The sequence below is a fragment of the Salmo salar genome, chromosome ssa12, assembly GCF_905237065.1.
Source record: "Salmo salar chromosome ssa12, Ssal_v3.1, whole genome shotgun sequence".
NCBI classification, from domain to species: domain Eukaryota; kingdom Metazoa; phylum Chordata; class Actinopteri; order Salmoniformes; family Salmonidae; genus Salmo; species Salmo salar.
In genome coordinates this window covers 10,270,810-10,290,000 of record NC_059453.1, presented here as the reverse complement: position 1 = coordinate 10,290,000, position 19,191 = coordinate 10,270,810, and the positions used below count along the sequence as shown (strand labels likewise).

The following is a 19,191-nucleotide window of genomic DNA, read 5'->3' as shown; positions in this document are numbered from 1 at the left end:
CGGCTGCTGTGTCTGATCCCGTGTAGACCTACCATCTCCTGCTGTGTCTGGTCCCGTGTAGACCTACCATCTCCTGCTGTGTCTGGTCCCGTGTAGACCTACCATCTCCTGCTGTGTCTGGTCCCGTGTAGACCTACCATCTCCTGCTGTGTCTGGTCCCGTGTAGACCTACCATCTCCTGCTGTGTCTGATCCCGTGTAGACCTACCATCTCCTGCTTGCTTAGACCAATTTGCTTTTGCCGTGTAGACCTACCATCTCCTGCTGTGTCTGATCCCGTGTAGACTTAGTTAACTTGTAGCAGTTCTCGCTGGTTAACTATAGCTATGTGGCTAGCTAGCTTTGACAGTCTAACAAGAACATGTGGTAGCTAACTAGCTTGTTTTATTGTTTACAAACTGAGTGAATGTGCTAGAAAGCTAAACAGCTACATAGCTAGCGGACTGCTGTGGCTAGCCAGAGAGGACTCATATTTTCCTTTGAGGCTTTAAGTGTTCTTACACTATGCTTCTGAACGTTCAAAGCAACTAGGAAATGGCCGTGGCAGGCGTTGTTGTCACCTTAGCTTGTTACATAACTTCTGAGGGATATGAAGCACGAGCGTAGCCATGTCAGCCAATGACTGCTGAGTGAACACATACATCCAATTTGGTGGGTTGTAACATGCTGTTTGGACAGTCAGTATTCCAAAACGGATTTGAGCATTAATGCCTGCAGTGTGAACACGGCTTTAGTTACCCCTGGGGAGAGAGACTTAAACTCACTGTAGAAATGGGCTGTTTAAACGCACACGCACACACACACACACACACACACACACACACACACACACACACACACACACACACACACACACACACACACAGATTGAACACAGAAATGGTCCGTCTTAGGGAGAGTGAAAAGGAGAGGACAGAGAGAATGAGAAATGGGCAGAGACAGAGGAGAAACAAAGAAAAGTGGAGAGAGCAGAATAGAGGAGACAAGGGAGGATGAAGGAGGAGATCGGGAGGACAAACAAGGGAGGGGAATCATGAGAGGACAGAGACATGGGAGGACAAAGACATGGGAGCAGAGAGACATGGGAGGACGAGGGAGGAGAGTGAAGACGATGGAGGACAGAAGATGTAGTAGAGAGGAGAGGAGGAGAGACGTGATTATGAGTAATCTGGAGGGTGAGCAGTATCACGTTATGAATAAAGCATGTAATTACCCTCACACTGTCAACGGCTGTATGTGTCAGTGTCATTGTTCATTGTTGTGATTATGTAATGTTAATTACACAGTCATTCAATTGTTCCATTCCGCTCTGTTCCACCTCCACTCGACACACACCACTCCTTTTTAACTATTTAACAGTCAGTCTTGTGTCAATAATTGATCAGATTCCAGGCAGGCCCATTTCTCTGGCTTGGAGACTGTGTTCCAGATGCTACCCTGTTCCCTAGAGAGTACACTCCTCTTCACCTGGGAGCCTGTGGGTACTACAAGGGGAATATGGTGCTTTTTTAGGACGCCTCCTTTGTCTTCGCAAATCAAGTCATTTCAATCGGAAAGTCGCTACCCCAAATTGATTTCAGACTAATTGAACTAATTATTCCTTTCTCTTCTCCTCTCCACCTCCTCTCTTCTCTCCTCTTCTCCTCTCCACCTCCTCTCTTCTCTCCTCTTCTCCTCTCCACTTCCTCTCTCCTCTCTTCTCCTCTCCACCTCCTCTCTTCTCTCCTCTTCTCCTCTCCACCTCCTCTCTTCTCTCTTCTCTTCTCCTCTCCACCTCCTCTCTTCTCTCCTCTCTTCTCCTCTCCACCTCATCTCTTCTCTCCTCTTCTCCTCTCCACCTCATCTCTTCTCTCCTCTCTTCTCCTCTCCACCTCCTCTCTTCTCTCCTCTCTTCTCCTCTCCACCTCCTCTCTTCTCTCCTCTTCTCCTCTCCACCTCCTCTCTTCTCTCCACCTCCTCTACACCTCTTCTCCTCTCTTCTTCTCTCCTCCACCACTCCTCTTCAACTCTCCTATCCTCCACCTCTTCTCCTCATCTTCTCTCCTCTCCACCTCTTCTCCACTCCTCTTCCTTCTTCTCCACTCCTCTTCCTTCCTTTTCTCCTCATCTTCTCTCCTCTCCACCTCTTCTCCACTCTTCTTCCTTCCTCTCCACCGCTTCTCCTCATTTTCTCTCCTTTCCACCTCTTCCCCACTCCTTTTCCTTCCTCTCCTCCCCACTTCTTTTCACCTCCACCACTCCTCTTCAACTCTCCTATCCTCTACCTCTCCACCTCTTCTCCTCATCTTCTCTCCTCTCCCTCTTCTCCACTCTTCTTCCTTCCTCTCCTCCCCTCTTCTTGTCTCCTCTCTCCTAGATCTGCATAGTGACTGTGTTTAAGACTATGCAGACTATTCTATATGTCATATTCTCTGCTATGTTCTATATTCTATATGTCATATTCTCTGCTATGTTCTATGTCAGGGATCATTAATTAGATTCATATTTTCTTTCTGGAGTGGACGGTCGGGAGGCTGGAACAAATTATTTGTAATTATGTAGACTGAAAATTGACCTCAAGAAGCCCAAACAGATAAGTTTGACTAAAACATAATCATTTGAAACCTTGTTTCCATGTGTATATGATCACCTGTCTCTCTCGATTATGTGTGAAATACTTGGGAACAAGTGATTTTAATGTGAGAAATCTGGAGCTCATTTCTTAAAAAATGTGTGGGCCAAATAAAACCACCACCCGTGGGCCAAATAAAACCACCACCCGTGGGCCAAATAAAACCACCACCCGTGGGCAAAATCCGGGCTGCCAGTGCGATGTGTTGTAGATCCATCTGAGCAGATGGAGCAGTGACTGTTCTGTGTTGTAGGTCTACTTTAACATGACAGTTCAACGTTAAGTGACTGTTCTGTGTTGTAGGTCTACTTTAACATGACAGTTCAACGTTAAGTGACTGTTCTGTGTTGTAGGTCTACTTTAACATGACAGTTCAACGTTAAGTGACTGTTCTGTGTGTTCTACATCCGGCTTAACACGACTGTTCTATGTTCTAGATCTGCGTAAACAGATGGAGAGTGCTGAACTGAAGAACCAGCGGTTGAAGGAGGTGTGGAATGTTGTATTACATAGAAAATAAACATGTTTTATCCCCCTTTCTTCCTCCTACACATCTTATTCCTCTCCTCTACCTCATCTCTCGCTTCTCTACCTCATCTCTCTCTCGCTTCTCTACCTCTTCTCTACCTCATCTCTCTCTCTTCTCTACCTCATCTCTCTCTCTTCTCTACCTCATCTCTCTCGCTTCTCTACCTCTTCTCTACCTCATCTCTCTCTCGCTTCTCTACCTCATCTCTCTCTATCTTCTCTACCTCATCTCTCGCCTCTACCTCATCTCTCTCTCTCGCCTCTACCTCATCTCTTCTGATGAGTGTGAGAGTGTGTGACGGAGATTGTGAGTGAGTGACAGAGAGACTATTGTGAACCAGTGTTGTATTTGTTGTTGCCAGGTGTTCCAGAGGAAGATTCAGGAGTTCAGGACGGTGTGTTATGTTCTGACAGGCTATCAGATAGACATCACTACTGAGAACCAGTACAGACTGACCTCTGTCTACGCTGAACACATGGACGACTCTCTACTGTTTAAGGTAAACAAACGCACAAGGTGGCCAAGCGGTTAGAACGTTGGGCCAGTAAGCAATCACCAAACCGACAAGGTGGCCAAGCGGTTAGAACGTTGGGCCAGTAACCAATCACCGAACCGACAAGGTGGCCAAGCGGTTAGAACGTTGGGCCAGTAACCAATCACCGAACCGACAAGGTGGCCAAGCGGTTAGAACGTTGGGCCAGTAACCAATCACCGAACCGACAAGGTGGCCAAGCGGTTAGAACGTTGGGCCAGTAACCAATCACCGAACCGACAAGGTGGCCAAGCGGTTAGAACGTTGGGCCAGTAACCAATCACCGAACCGACAAGGTGAAAAATCTATCTGTGACCTTGACCGAGGCACTTAACCCTAATTGTCTCAGAGGGAGTTTGTATATGTTTATATATACATTTCCAATTCACACGTGTGTATTAATACATACTGGTACATATGTGAAACAGGACAGATGTAGTCACCCCCCACATAATTATTATTATGTTATTGCTCACTCTCACTGGCTGGCTCTCCTGGCTCTCGCTGGCTGGCTCTCCTGGCTCTCGCTGGCTGGCTCTCCTGGCTCTCGCTGGCTGGCTCTCCTGGCTCTCGCTGGCTGGCTGTCCTGGCTCTCGCTGGCTGGTTCTCCTGGCTCTCGCTAGCTGGCTCTCTCTAGCTGGCTCTCGCTAGCTGGCTCTCTCTAGCTGGCTCTCGCTGGCTGGCTCTCGCTGGCTGGCTCTCGCTGGCTGGCTCTCGCTGGCTGGCTCTCGCTAGCTGGCTCTCGCTGGCTGGCTCTCGCTGGCTGGCTCTCGCTGGCTGGCTCTCGCTAGCTGGCTCTCGCTAGCTGGCTCTCGCTAGCTGGCTCTCGCTGGCTGGCTCTCTCTAGCTGGCTCTCGCTAGCTGGCTCTCGCTAGCTGGCTCTCGCTAGCTGGCTCTCGCTAGCTGGCTCTCGCTAGCTGGCTCTCGCTAGCTGGCTCTCGCTGGCTGGCTCTCGCTGGCTGGCTCTCGCTGGCTGGCTCTCGCAAGCTGGCTCTCGCTGGCTGGCTCTCGCTAGCTGGCTCTCGCTGGCTGGCTCTCGCCTGGCTCTCGCTGGCTGGCTCTCGCTAGCTGGCTCTCGCTGGCTGGCTCTCGCTAGCTGGCTCTCGCTGGCTGGCTCTCCTGGCTCTCCTGGATCTGTGTCTCTCTCTATCTGTGGATCTGTGTCTCTCTCTATCTGTGGATCTGTATGTCTCTCTCTCTCTGTGGATCTGTATGTCTCTCTCTCTCTGTGGATCTGTATGTCTCTCTCTCTCTGTAGATCTGTATCTCTCTCTTTCTGTAGATCTGTATCTCTCTCTCTCTGTAGATCTGTATCTCTCTCTCTCTGTAGATCTGTATCTCTCTCTCTCTGTAGATCTGTATCTCTCTCTGTAGATCTGTATCTCTCTCTCTGTAGATCTGTATGTCTCTCTGTAGATCTGTATGTCTCTCTGTAGAGAGACTAGTTATGTCTGCTACGTTAGGTTACACGTGAAGAGACTAGTTATGTCTGCTACGTTAGGTTACACGTGAAGAGACTAGTTATGTCTGCTACGTTAGGTTACACGTGAAGAGACTAGTTATGTCTGCTACGTTAGGTTACACGTGAAGAGACTTTACCACAGGTGGTTGTCAGAGGGAGAAAGAGAGATGAGGGAGATTGGAGGGTTAGAGAAAGAGAGGAGAGAGATGAGGGGATGAATGAACGCTGTGTATCAATTCAGTGGCAGATTGAAAAGATAACGGGTGAAGAAAGCAGGAGAATGTCGTTGAGGAGAGGTAGAAAAAAGAGAGAGAGAGAGAGAGGGGGGGTTAGATGTCTTAAAGGACATCAAACTTCGTTTTGATGGTTCGTTAAGCTTCATTTGGGTTTTAGTGTGTGTGTTCTCTCCAGTGTGTTAAATCCTTAGAGAGCCACCTGCGACCCTGTCAGCAAAGATGATTCACTGTCAATATTTATTAAACTCAGCTCAAGTACTCCTCCTCCTCTCTCTCTCTCCTCTCTCCCTCCTCCTCCTCTCTCTCTCCTCTCTCCCTCCTCCTCCTCTCTCTCTCCTCTCTCCCTCCTCCTCTCTCCTCTCTCCCTCCTCCTCTCTCCCTCTCCTCTCTCCCTCCTCCTCTCTCCCTCCTCCTCCTCTCTCTCCTCTCTCCCTCCACCTCCTCTCTCCCTCCTCCTCTCTCCTCTCTCCCTCTTCTCCTCCTCTCTCCCTCACTCCCTCCTCCTCTCTCCCTCCTCCTCCTCTCTCTCCTCTCTCCCTCCACCTCCTCTCTCCCTCCTCCTCCTCTCCCTCCCTCCTCTCTCCTTTCCCTCCTCCTCCTCTCTCCTCTCCCTCCTCCTCCTCTCTCCTCTCTTTCCTCCTCCTCTCTCCTTCCTCCTCCTCTCTCCCTCCTCCTCCTCCCTCCTCTCTCCCTCCTCTCTCCCTACCCCTCCTCTCTCTCCTCTCTCCCTACCCCTCCTCTCTCTCCTCTCTCCCTACCCCTCCTCTCTCTCCCTACCCCTCCTCTCTCTCCTCTCTCCCTACCCCTCCTCTCTCCCTACTCCTCCTCTCTCCTCTCCCTACTCCTCCTCTCTCTCCTCTCTCCCTACTCCTCCTCTCTCTCCTCTCTCCCTACTCCTCCTCTCTCTCCCTACTCCTCCTCTCTCTCCTCTCTCCCTACTCCTCCTCTCCTTTCTCCTCTCTCCCTCCTCTCTCCCTCCTCCTCCTCTCTCTCCCTCTCTCCCTCCTCCTCCTCTCTCTCCTCTCTCCCTCCACCTCCTCTCTCCCTCTTCTCCTCCTCTCTCCCTCTCCTCTCTCCCTCCTCCTCCTCTCTCTCCTCTCTCCCTCCACCTCCTCTCTCCCTCCACCTCCTCTCTCCCTCCTCCTCCTCTCCCTCCTCTCTCCTTTCCCTCCTCCTCCTCTCTCCTCTCCCTCCTCCTCCTCTCTCCTCTCTCTTTCCTCCTCCTCTCTCCTTCCTCCTCCTCTCTCCCTCCTCTCTCTACCCTCCTCTCTCTCCTCTCTCCCTACCCCTCCTCTCTCTCCTCTCTCCCTACCCCTCCTCTCTCTCCTCTCTCCCTACTCCTCCTCTCTCTCCTCTCTCCCTACTCCTCCTCTCTCTCCTCTCTCCCTACTCCTCCTCTCTCCTCTCTCCCTACTCCTCCTCTCTCCCTACTCCTCCTCTCTCTCTCTCCCTACTCCTCCTCTCTCTCCTCTCTCCCTACTCCTCCTCTCTCTCCTCTCTCCCTACTCCTCCTCTCTCTCCTCTCTCCCTACTCCTCCTCTCTCCCTCCTCTCCTCTCTCCCCTCTCCTCTCTCTCTCCTCTCCCTCATCTCTTCTCTCCCTCCTCTCCCCCTCCTCTTCTCTCTCCCTCCCCTCCTCTCTCCCTCCTCTCCTCCTCCTCTCTCCCCTCTCCTCTCCCTCATCTCCTCTCTCTCTCCTCTCCTTCCTCTCTTCTCTATTCATGTCTGTCTCTCTCTCAATTCAATTAAAGTTCAATTTAAGGGTTTTATTGGCATGGGAAGCATATGTTAACATTGCCAAAGCAGTGAACTAGATAATAAACAAAAGTGAAATAAACAATGCAATTGAACTGTCAACATTACACTCTCAGAAGTTCCAAAAGAATAAAGACGTTACAAATGTCATTTATGTGCAAATAGTTGAAGTACAAAAGGGAAAATAAGTAAACCTAAATATGGGTTGTATTTATAATGGTCTCTCTCTCTCATGCACCCACACACTTTATATTGTGTTGTTCAGGTTGTCTGTGTGTGTTAGTATGACACACCAGCATGTAGCCTGCACTGGTAATGACTGGTGACGCACACAAAGGGAGCGCGGAGCGTCCCGCAGAGGCAGGGCGCGGGGCGTCCCGCGGGGGCAGGGCGCGTGGCGTCCCGCGGGGGCAGGGCGCGGTAATGACAGGGCGCCCTAGAGACTGTTAAATGTATTGTATTATTCAGCCACTAGAGAATGTTGAATGTATTGTATTATTCAGCCCCTAGAGACTGTTGAATGTATTGTATTATTCAGCCCCTAGAGAATGTTGAATGTATTGTATTATTCAGCCCTAGAGACTGTTGAATGTATTGTATTATTCAGCCCTAGAGACTGTTGAATGTATTGTATTATTCAGCCCTAGAGACTGTTAAATGTATTGTATTATTCAGCCCTAGAGACTGTTGAATGTATTGTATTATTCACCACTAGAGACTGTTGAATGTATTGTATTATTCACCACTAGAGACTGTTGAATGTATTGTATTATTCACCACTAGAGAATGTTGAATGTATTGTAGTATTCACCACTAGAGACTGTTAAATGTATTGTATTATTCACCCCTAGAGACTGTTGAATGTATTGTATTATTCAGCCCTAGAGACTGTTAAATGTATTGTATTATTCAGCCCTAGAGACTGTTGAATGTATTGTATTATTCACCACGAGAGACTGTTAAATGTATTGTATTATTCACCACTAGAGAATGTTAAATGTATTGTATTATTCACCACTAGAGACTGTTAAATGTATTGTATTATTCAGCCCTAGAGACTGTTGAATGTTGTAACGAGAGACTGTTAAATGTATTGTATTATTCACCACTAGAGAATGTTAAATGTATTGTATTATTCACCACTAGAGACTGTTAAATGTATTGTATTATTCAGCCCTAGAGACTGTTAAATGTATTGTATTATTCACCACTACATACTGTTAAATGTATTGTATTATTCAGCCCTAGCTAATCAGTCCTGTTAATGTTACTGAACTATATTACCAGGGTTGCCAGATTATGTTTCTGAACCATTTACCAGGGTTGCCAGATTCTGTTACTGAACCATATACCAGGGTATCCAGATTCTGTTACTGAACCATATACCAGGGTATCCAGATTCTGTTACTGAACCATATACCAGGGTTGCCAGATTCTGTTACTGAACCATATACCAGGGTATGCCAGATTCTGTTACTGAACCATATACCAGGGTATCCAGATTCTGTTACTGAACCATATACCAGGTTTGCCAGATTCTGTTACTGAACCATATACCAAGTTTGCCAGATTCTGTTACTGAACCATATACCAGGTTTGCCAGATTCTGTTACTGAACCATATACCAGGTTTGCCAGATTCTGTTACTGAACCATATACCAGGGTTGCCAGATTCTGTTACTGAACCATTTACCAGGGTTGCCAGATTCTGTTACTGAACCATATACCAGGGTTGCCAGATTCCAATGTTCCTGAGCCATATACCAGGTTTTCCAGATTATAGTTTACTGAGCCATATACCAGGGTTGACAGATTATAGTGTTATTTAGCTATAGACTGGCATTGCCAGATAATACTGCTAAAAACCTGCCCCATACTGGTCACCCAAATCCCCCTTTCCACTGGAGGAAGCTGTGTTTAATGATTCCTCTTCCTGTCTCTATTATAAATATACAGTGCATTCGGAAGGTATTCAGACCCCTTGACTTTTTCCACATTTTGTTACGTTACAGCCGTATTCTAAAAAAATGTAAATCGTTTTTTTCCCCTCATCGATCTACACTCAATACCCCATAATGATGAAGCAAAAAGGGGTTTTCAGAAATGTTTGCACATGTATTACAAATAAAAGAACAGATGTGACATTTACATAAGTATTCAGTACTTTGTTTAAGCACCTTTGGCAGGGATTACAGCCTTGAGTCTTCTTGGGTATGACGCAACAAGCTTGGCACACCTGTATTTTGGGGAGTTTTTCCATTCTTCTCTACAGATCCTCTCAAGCTCTCAGGTTGGATGGGCATAGTCGCTGTACAGCTATTTTCAGGTCTCTCCAGAGATGTTCGATAGGGTTCAAGTCCGGCCTTTGGCTGGGCAGCTCAAGGACATTCAGAGACTTGTCCTGAAGCCACTCCAGCGTTATCTTGGCTGTGTGCTTAGGGTAGTTGTCCTGTTGGAAGGTGAACCTTCTCCCCAGTCTGAGGTTCTGAGCGCTCTGGAGCAGGTTTTCATCGTGGATCTCTGAGTACCTTGCTCTGTTCATCTCTCCCTCGATCCTGACTAGTCTCCCAGTCCCTGCCGCTGAAAAACTTCCCCAAAGCATGATGCTGCCACCACCATGCTTCACCGTAGGGATGGTGACAGGTTTTTTCATGGTCTGAGAGTCCTTTAGGTGCCTTTTGGCAAACTGCAAGTGGGCTGTCATGTGCCTTTTACTGAGGAGTGGCTTCCGTCTGGCCACTTTACCATAAAGGCCTGATTGGTGGAGTGCTGCAGAGATGGTTGTCCTTCTGGAAGGTTCTCCCATCTCCACAGAGGTACTCTAGAGCTCTGTCAGTGACCATCGGCTTCTTGGTTACCTCCCTGACCAAGACCCTTCCCCTCCTGATTGCTCAGTTTGGCCGGGCAGCCAGCTCTAGGAAAAACCTCAGTGATTCCAAACGTCCATTTAAGAAAGATGGAGGCCACTGTGTTCTTGGGGACCTTCAATGCTGCAGAAATGTTTTGGTACTGTTCCCCAGATCTGCGCCTCGACACAATCCTGTCTCGGAGCTCTACGGACAATTCCTTCGACCTCATGGCTTGGTTTTTGCTCTGACATGAACTGTCAACTGTGGGACCTTTTTATATAGACAGTTGTGTGCCTTTCCAATTAATGTCCAATCAATTGAATTTACCACAGGTGGACTCCAATCAAGTTGTAGAAACATCTCAAGGATGATCATTGCGACCAGGATGCAGTTCAATTTCGAGTCTCATAGCAAAGGGTCTTAATATTTACGTAAATAAGGTATTTCTGTTTATAATTTTTTATACATTTCTGTTTTTTTTATACACTGTTTTCACTGTCATTTTGGGGTATTGTGTGTAGATTGCTGAGGAAGTTTTATTTGATCCATTTTCGAATAAGGCTGTAACGTATCAAAATGTGGAAAAAGTCAAGGGGTGTGAAGGCACTGTGCGTGCGTACCAGTACCAGTACCAGTCAAAAGTTTTTACACACCTTCTCATTCAAAGGTTTTTCTTTATTTTTACTATTTTATACATTGTAGAATAATAAAGACATCAAAACTATGAAATAACACATTTGGAATCATGTATTAACCAAAAATGTGTTAAACAAATCCATATATATTTTATTTTTGATATTCAAAGTAGCCACCCTTTGCCTTGACAGCTTTCAACACGCTTGTTATTCTCTCAACCAGCTTCATGAAGTAGTCACCTGGAATGCATTTCAATTAACAGGTGTGCCTTGTTAAAAGTTTATTTGTGGAATTTCTTATCTCAATGCGTTTGAGCCAATTAGTTGTGTTATGACAAGGTAGGGGTGGTATACAGAAATAGCCCTATTTGGTAAAAGACCAAGTCCATATTATGGCAAGAACAGCTCAAATAAGCAAAGAGAAACGACAGTCCATCATTACTTTAAGACATGAAGGTCAGTCAATCCGGAACATTTCAAGAACTTTGAAAGTTTCTTCAAGTGCAGTCACTAAAACCATCGCGATGATGAAACTGGCTCTCATGAGGACCGCCACAGGAAAGGAAGACCCAGAGTTACCTCTGCTGCAGAGGATAAGTTCATTAGAGTTACCTGACTCAGAAATTGCAGCCCAAATAAATGCTTCACAGAGTTCAAGTAACAGACACATCTCAACATCAACTGCTCAGAGGAGACTGCGTGAATCAGGCCTTCATGGTCGAATTGCTGCAAAGAAACCACTACTAAAGGACACCAATAAGAAGAAGAGACTTGCTTGGGCCAAGAAACACGAGCAATGCACATTAGACTGATGAAAAGCTGTATTTTTGGTCTGATGAGTCCAAATTTGCAATTTTTGGTTCCAACCGCCGTGTCTTTGTGAGACACAGCGTAGGTGAAGGGATGATCTCCGCATGTGTATTTCCCACCGTGAAGCATGGAGGAGGAGGTGTGATGGTGTGGCGGTGCTTTGCTGTTGACAGTGATTTATTTAGAATTCAAGGCACACTTAACCAGCATGGCTACCACATCATTCTGCAGCAATACACCATCCCATCTGGTTTGCCCTTAGTGGGACTATAATTTATTTTTAAACAGGACAATAACCCAACACACCTCCAGGCTGTGTAAGGGCTAATTGACCAAGAAGGAGAGTGATGGAGTGCTGCATCAGATGACCTGGCATCCACAGTCACCTGACCTCAACCCAATTGAGATGGTTTGGGATGAGTTGGACTGCAGTGTGAAGGAAAAGCAGCCAACAAGTGCTCAGCTTATGTGGAAACTCCTTAAAGACTGTTGTAAAAGCATTCCAGGTGAAGCTGGTTGAGAGAATGTCAAGAGTGTGCAAAGCTGTCATCAAGGCAAAGGGTAGCTACTTTGAAGAATCTCATCTAGAATACTTTTTGATCTATTTAACACTTTTTTGGTTACTACATGATTCCATATGTGTAATTTCATAGTTTGTCTTTACTTTTATTCTACAATGTAGAAATAAAGAAAAACCCTGGAAGGAGTATGTGTGTGTGTGTGTGTGTGTGTGTATACACTGCTCAAAAAAATAAAGGGAACACTTAAACAACACAATGTAACTCCAAGTCAATCACACTTCTGTGGAATCAAACTGTCCACTTAGGATGCAACACTGATTGACAATACATTTCACATGCTGTTGTGCAAATGGAATAGACAACAGGTGGAAATTATAGGCAATTAGCAAGACACCCCCAATAAAGGAGTGGTTCTGCAGGTGGGGACCACAGACCACTTCTCAGTTCCTATGCTTCCTGGCTGATGTTTTGGTCACTTTTGAATGCTGGCGGTGCTTTCACTCTCGTGGTAGCATGAGACGGAGTCTACAACCCACACAAGTGGCTCAGGTAGTGCAGCTCATCCAGGATGGCATGTCAATGCGAGCTGTGGCAAGAAGGTTTGCTGTGTCTGTCAGCGTAATGTCCAGAGCATGGAGGCGCTACCAGGAGACAGGCCAGTACATCAGGAGACGTGGAGGAACAACAACCCAGCAGCAGGACCGCTACCTCGGCCTTTGTGCAAGGAGGAGCAGGAGAAGCACTGCCAGAGCCCTGCAAAATGACCTCCAGCAGGCCACAAATGTGCATGTGTCTGCTCAAACGGTCAGAAACAGACTCCATGAGGGTGGTATGAGGGCCCGACGTCCACAGGTGGGGGTTGTGCTTACAGCCCAACACCGTGCAGGACGTTTGCCATTTGCCAGAGAACACCAAGATTGGCAAATTCGCCACTGGCGCCCTGTGCTCTTCACAGATGAAAGCAGGTTCACACTGAGCACGTCTGAGTCTGGAGACGCCATAGAGAACGTTCTGCTGCCTGCAACATCCTCCAGCATGACAGGTTTGGCGGTGGGTCAGTCATGGTGTGGGGTGGCATTTCTTTGGGGGGCTGCACAGCCCTCCATGTGCTCGCCAGAGGTAGCCTGACTGCCATTAGGTACCGAGATGAGATCCTCAGACCCCTTGTGAGACCGTATGCTGGTGCGGTTAGCCCTGGGTTCCTCCAATTGCAAGACAATGCTAGACCTCATGTGGCTGGAGTGTGTCAGCAGTTCCTGCAAGAGGAAGGCATTGATGCTATGGACTGGCCCGCCCGTTCCCCAGACCTGAATCCAATTGAGCACATCTGGGACATCATGTCTCGCTCCATCCACCAACGCCACGTTGCACCACAGACTGTCCAGGAGTTGGCGGATGCTTAAGTCCAGGTCTGGGAGGAGATCCCTCAGGAGACCATCCACCACCTCATCAGGAGCATGCCCAGGCGTTGTAGGGAGGTCATACAGGCACGTGGATGCCACACACACTACTGAGCCTCATTTTGACTTGTTTTAAGGACATTACATCAAAGTTGGATCAGCCTGTAGTGTGGTTTTCCACTTTAATTTTGAGTGTGACTCCAAATCCAGACCTCCATGGGTTGATAAATTGGATTTCCATTGATTTATTTTTGTGTGATTTTGTTGTCAGCACATTCAACTATGTAAAGAAAATTATTTAATATGATTATTTCTTTCATTCAGATCTAGGATGTGCTGTTTAAGTGTTCCCTTTATTTTTTTGAGCTATATATATATATATATATATGTGTGTGTGTGTGTGTGTGTGTGTGTGTGTGTGTGTGTGTGTGTGTGTGTGTGTGTGTGTGTGTGTGTGTGTGTATCATTTAGCAGACGCTTTTATCCATAGCAACTTAGTCATTTATGTATATATTTTTCGGATGGGTGGCCAGCACCCCGAGGGAATCGAACTGATGATCCTGGCGTTGAAATCCCTATGCTCTACCATCTGAGAGAGAGAGAACCACACTCCTTTTCTGTCCCTTTCACCCCCCCCTCCTTCTCTTTCTCTCTTTATGCTTATAATGGTTGAAACACGTGGTCTTGCAAAATCAACTTAATTGATCGTAATTAATACATGTTGCAGACGTCAGATAAAGCTAAATGAAGTGTGTGCATGTGTAGGATTAAAAACATCATCCTGCTTTTTAAGTCCCCTGCGGTGTCGAATGTCAAATCCCCCCTTCTCATTCCCTTCTTCTGCCTCTCCTCATCCCTCTCCACTCTTCCACACCCTAGAGAGAGAGAGAGAGAGAGAGAGGGCAAAGATTTAGAAAGAGGGGAGAGAGAGAGAGACAGCGGGGGAGTGAGAGACAGCGGGGGAGCGAGAGACAGCGGGGAGAGAGAACAGTAATTAAAAGGTATATTAAATCCAAACCTCCTCATGGTATCCCATAATGCCTGAATATCTATACAGTCTTCTGGGAAAGAGAGACAGAAAGAGAAACGGGGAGACTGAGACGGGGAGACCGAGACAAGACGGGAAGGGATGGAGACCGAGACGGGGGGGGGGGGGGGACCAGGGGAGAAAGGGAGAGATTGAGTTAGGTTGCCTGTTCAACATTTTGGAGAGAGCAGAGATCTTACACACTAGGAGAATGTGATGTTGAGCAGTGGAATCTCTTCCCCCTTCCCTCCCTCTCTCCTCTGTTATACTGTGGGTTGTATATCTAAAAGATATTGCCTTGACAATCTCTCCTCTTTTATACTGTCTGGTGTGTCTAAAAGATATTGCCTTGACAATCTCTGATCTCTCGTCTGTTTGTGTAGACTGAGATCAGGGAGAGGTGTTTTGGGTGGTTGTGTTACCAATAACAGACTGTAAAAAGGTTGTTGTTTGACCTTTTTGATGGAAAGAGGAGAGGTGTTTTGGGTGGTTGTGTTCTTTCATGCTTCATCCTCCTTTCTAATTGTTCTTTCCTTGATGACTTTAGACAGTGGAGGCTCATTGGACCGGTTCCACTGCGCGTGGCTCGTTTCAGGGCTGCACAATATGGGGCCATGTCATTGTTCTATTTCTATGGGTTGGTGTTTGGCTTCACAGAGGAAATGACCAGGTCAGGTAGAGTAGAAACCACAGCACCAGGTCAGGTATAGTAGAAACCACAGCACCAGGTCAGGTATAGTAGAAACCACAGCACCAGGTCAGGTAGAGTAGAAACCACAGCACCGGGTCAGGTATAGTAGAAACCACAGCACCGGGTCAGGTATAGCAGCAGTAGAAACCACAGCACCGGGTCAGGTATAGCAGCAGTAGAAACCACAGCACCAGGTCAGGTATAGCAGCAGTAGAAACCACAGCACCAGGTCAGGTAGAGTAGAAACCACAGCACCAGGTCAGGTAGAGTAGAAACCACAGCACCAGGTCAGGTATAGCAGCAGTAGAAACCACAGCACCGGGTCAGGTATAGCAGCAGTAGGAACCACAGCACCAGGTCAGGTATAGCAGCAGTAGAAACCACAGCACCAGGTCAGGTATAGCAGCAGTAGAAACCACAGCACCAGGTCAGGTAGAGTAGAAACCACAGCACCAGGTCAGGTAGAGTAGAAACCACAGCACCAGGTCAGGTATAGCAGCAGTAGAAACCACAGCACCGGGTCAGGTATAGCAGCAGTAGGAACCACAGCACCAGGTCAGGTATAGCAGCAGTAGAAACCACAGCACCGGGTCAGGTATAGCAGCAGTAGAAACCACAGCACCGGGTCAGGTATAGCAGCAGTAGGAACCACAGCACCGGGTCAGGTATAGCAGCAGTAGGAACCACAGCACCAGGTCAGGTAGAGCAGCAGTAGAAACCACAGTGTTCCCAGAGGACCTTGGTTACGTTTCAATAGATGTTACATTCAGACACAGATTTTTAGAATACGCTTCGCATATTCCACTCTGATTCAGAGCACGTCTTGCACAACTGGTAGCAGCCTGTATTACAGCGAACATTTGCTAGTCAGATTTGACCCCCTAGCTCCGTGGTCTTTGCTAGCCAGATTTGTCCCCTTAGCTCCGTAGTCTTTGCTAGCCAGATTTGTCCCCCTAGCTCCATGGTCTTTGCTAGCCAGATTTGTCCCCCTAGCTCCATGGTCTTTGCTAGCCAGATTTGTCCCCCTAACGCCGTAGCCTTTGCTAGCCAGATTTGTCCCCCTAATGCCGTAGTCTTTGCTAGCCAGATTTGTCCCCCTAGCTCCGTAGTCTTTGCTAGCCAGATTAGTCCCCCTAGCTCTGTGGCCTTTGCTAGCCAGATTTGTCCCCCTAATGCCGTAGTCTTTGCTAGCCAGATTTGTCCCCCTAGCTCTGTGGTCTTTGCTAGCCAGATTTGTCCCCCTAGCTCTGTAGCCTTTGCTAGCCAGATTTGTCCCCCTAATGCTGTAGTCTTTGCTAGCCAGATTTGTCCCCCTAATGCTGTAGTCTTTGCTAGCCAGATTTGTCCCCCTAATGCCGTAGTCTTTGCTAGCCAGATTTGTCCCCCTAATGCCGTAGTCTTTGCTAGCCAGATTTGTCCCCCTAGCTCCGTAGTCTTTGCTAGCCAGATTTGTCCCCCTAATGCTGTAGTCTTTGCTAGCCAGATTTGTCCCCCTAATGCTGTAGTCTTTGCTAGCCAGATTTGTCCCCCTAATGCCGTAGTCTTTGCTAGCCAGATTTGTCCCCCTAGCTCCGTAGTCTTTGCTAGACAGATTTGTCCCCCTAGCTCCGTAGTCTTTGCTAGCCAGATTTGTCCCCCTAATGCTGTAGTCTTTGCTAGCCAGATTTGTCCCCCTAATGCTGTTGTCTTTGCTAGCCAGATTTGTCCCCCTAATGCCGTAGTCTTTGCTAGCTAGTTGGCAATTTAGCATTAGCGGGTAACGTATTATTTATTTTTTTGCTTGCTAAGACTAACTACCGTTTTGCAGAGAGAAAGACAAACTAACTTATAATATAATACACACCATGGACGTGTACAAAGAAATAAAGTTGAAAGCAGGTTCTTGTTTCTTGACTGCATTGCCTAGCAAGCAGCGGCGTTGGCCTAGGGAGCAGCGGCGTTGGCCTAGGGAGCAGCGGCGTTGGCCTAGGGAGAAGCGGCGTTGGCCTAGGGAGCAGCGGCGTTGGCCTAGGGAGCAGCGGCGTTGGCCTAGGGAGCAGCGGCGTTGGCCTAGGGAGCAGCGGCGTTGGCCTAGGGAGAAGCGGCGTAGCAGCGGCGTTGGCCTAGGGAGCAGCGGCGTTGGCCTAGGGAGCAGCGGCGTTGGCCTAGGAAGCAGCGGCGTAGCAGCGGCGTTGGCCTAGGGAGCAGCGGCGTTGGCCTAGGGAGCAGCGGCGTTGGCCTAGGGAGCAGCGGCGTTGGCCTAGGGAGCAGCGGCATGCAGACTGAGGGAATCCAACAGCCAGCTGTGCCTGCTGGTGTGACAGGGTGTGGGTTCTGGGAGGTAGTAGCCACAAGAGAAGAGCGATGGAGCCTGGCAAGAGACGACGAACGACGTAAAAACGTCCGTTACATGCAGCTGAGTAGCATTAAAAATAAATGCCATGTGGTTATTGCTCTTGTCACTATTGGAATTTCAAATTTGATTCATTGGGCTGCCCTGCCTCCTTATGGAGCCGCCCTGCCTCCTTATGGAGCCGCCCTGCCTGCTTATGGAGCCGCCCTGCCTGCTTATGGAGCCGCCCTGCCTGCTTATGGAGCCGCCCTGCCTGCTTATGGAGCCGCCCTGCCTCCTTGTGGAGCCGCCCTGCCTGCTTGTGGAGCCGCCCTGCCTGCTTGTGGAGCCGCCCTGCCTGCTTGTGGAGCCGCCCTGCCTCGTTGTGGAGCCGCCCTGCCTCGTTGTGGCGCCGCCCTGCCTCGTTGTGCCGCTGCTTCTCTGGGAGATAGCTATGTGTACCATCATACACACTGACATGTAGATCTACTGTATAGGGAGTCCTAAGAGACAGGATACATAGATATACAACACACTGACATGTAGAGGTAGATCTAAGAGACGGGATACATAGATATACAAACACACTGACATGTAGAGGTAGATCTAAGAGACGGGATACATAGATATACAAACACACTGACATGTAGAGGTAGATCTAAGAGACGGGATACATAGATATACAAACACACTGACAGGTAGAGGTAGATCTAAGAGACGGGATACATAGATATACAAACACACTCGTACACACAGCCAGTGAGATACAGAGCATCCCTGCAGTGTATTTGTGTTAGAGCTCTGCTACCTGACCTGAACCTGACATGATACATCAGGTTAGGGTGGAGTAGGGCCTGTTTTTTTTTTTATCACTAACTAGGAGTACGGGCTGGGTCCGGGTGTCACTAACCAGGGTACGGGCTGGGCCCGGGTATCACTAACCAGGGTACGGGCTGGGTCCGGGTGTCACTAACCAGGGTACGGGCTGGGCCCGGGTATCACTAACCAGGGTACCGGCTGGGCCCGGGTATCACTAACTAGGGTACGGGCTGGGCCCGGGTATCACTAACTAGGGTACGGGCTGGGCCCGGGTATCACTAACTAGGGTACGGGCTGGGCCCGGGTATCACTACCCAGGGTACGGGCTGGGTCCGGGTATCACTAACCAGGGTACGGGCTGGGCCCGGGTATCACTAACCAGGGTACGGGCTGGGCCCGGGTATCACTAACTAGGGTACGGGCTGGGCCCGGGTATCACTAACTAGGGTACGGGCTGGGCCCGGGTATCACTAACTAGGGTACGGGCTGGGCCCGGGTATCACTACCCAGGGTACGGGCTGGGCCCGGGTATCACTACCCAGGGTACGGGCTGGGTCCGGGTATCACTAACTAGGGTACGGGCTGGGCCCGGGTATCACTAACTAGGGTACGGGCTGGGCCCGGGTATCACTAACTAGGGTACGGGCTGGGCCCGGGTATCACTAACATTTTGAAGCTCAGCCTTTTGCTTCGTGCTCTGCTACGTACTAAGGTCATAACGTGGTGTCTGAAGTGTTTCAACCTCGTCAAATAGAAGACTGGAGAAATGATTTCACAGAAAAGAGTTGCGTTCCTGTAGTTTTTGTCGGCGTTTAGAGTGACCAACAGTAGCTAACAGCTCTCTGTTCTCTCATGTCTCTTCATTGAGCAGAGCAGCCCAAGCGGAGCCGTTGCCATGGAGACTCAGAGCCGACATAAGCAGAGCGAGCTGCATGCTGGGAGAGAGTGACAGACAGAGGAGCAGCTAATGGATTTGCTGATAGAGGAAAAGATTTCTGGTTTCAG

General features: G+C 48.4%; 1 protein-coding gene across 3 annotated transcripts in view; it reads left to right on the top strand.

Moving 5' to 3' along the window:
- The window catches only part of LOC106564124 (mitotic spindle assembly checkpoint protein MAD1), a 119,111-nt gene that overhangs the window by 76,777 nt on the left and 23,143 nt on the right, over positions 1-19,191 (top strand). For all 3 annotated transcript variants that reach the window (XM_045690660.1, XM_045690661.1, XM_045690659.1), the window contains 2 exons: positions 3,048-3,100; positions 3,501-3,638. In XM_045690660.1, coding sequence (XP_045546616.1) covers positions 3,048-3,100; positions 3,501-3,638 — 191 coding nt within the window. The remainder of the gene's footprint in view (positions 1-3,047; positions 3,101-3,500; positions 3,639-19,191) is intronic.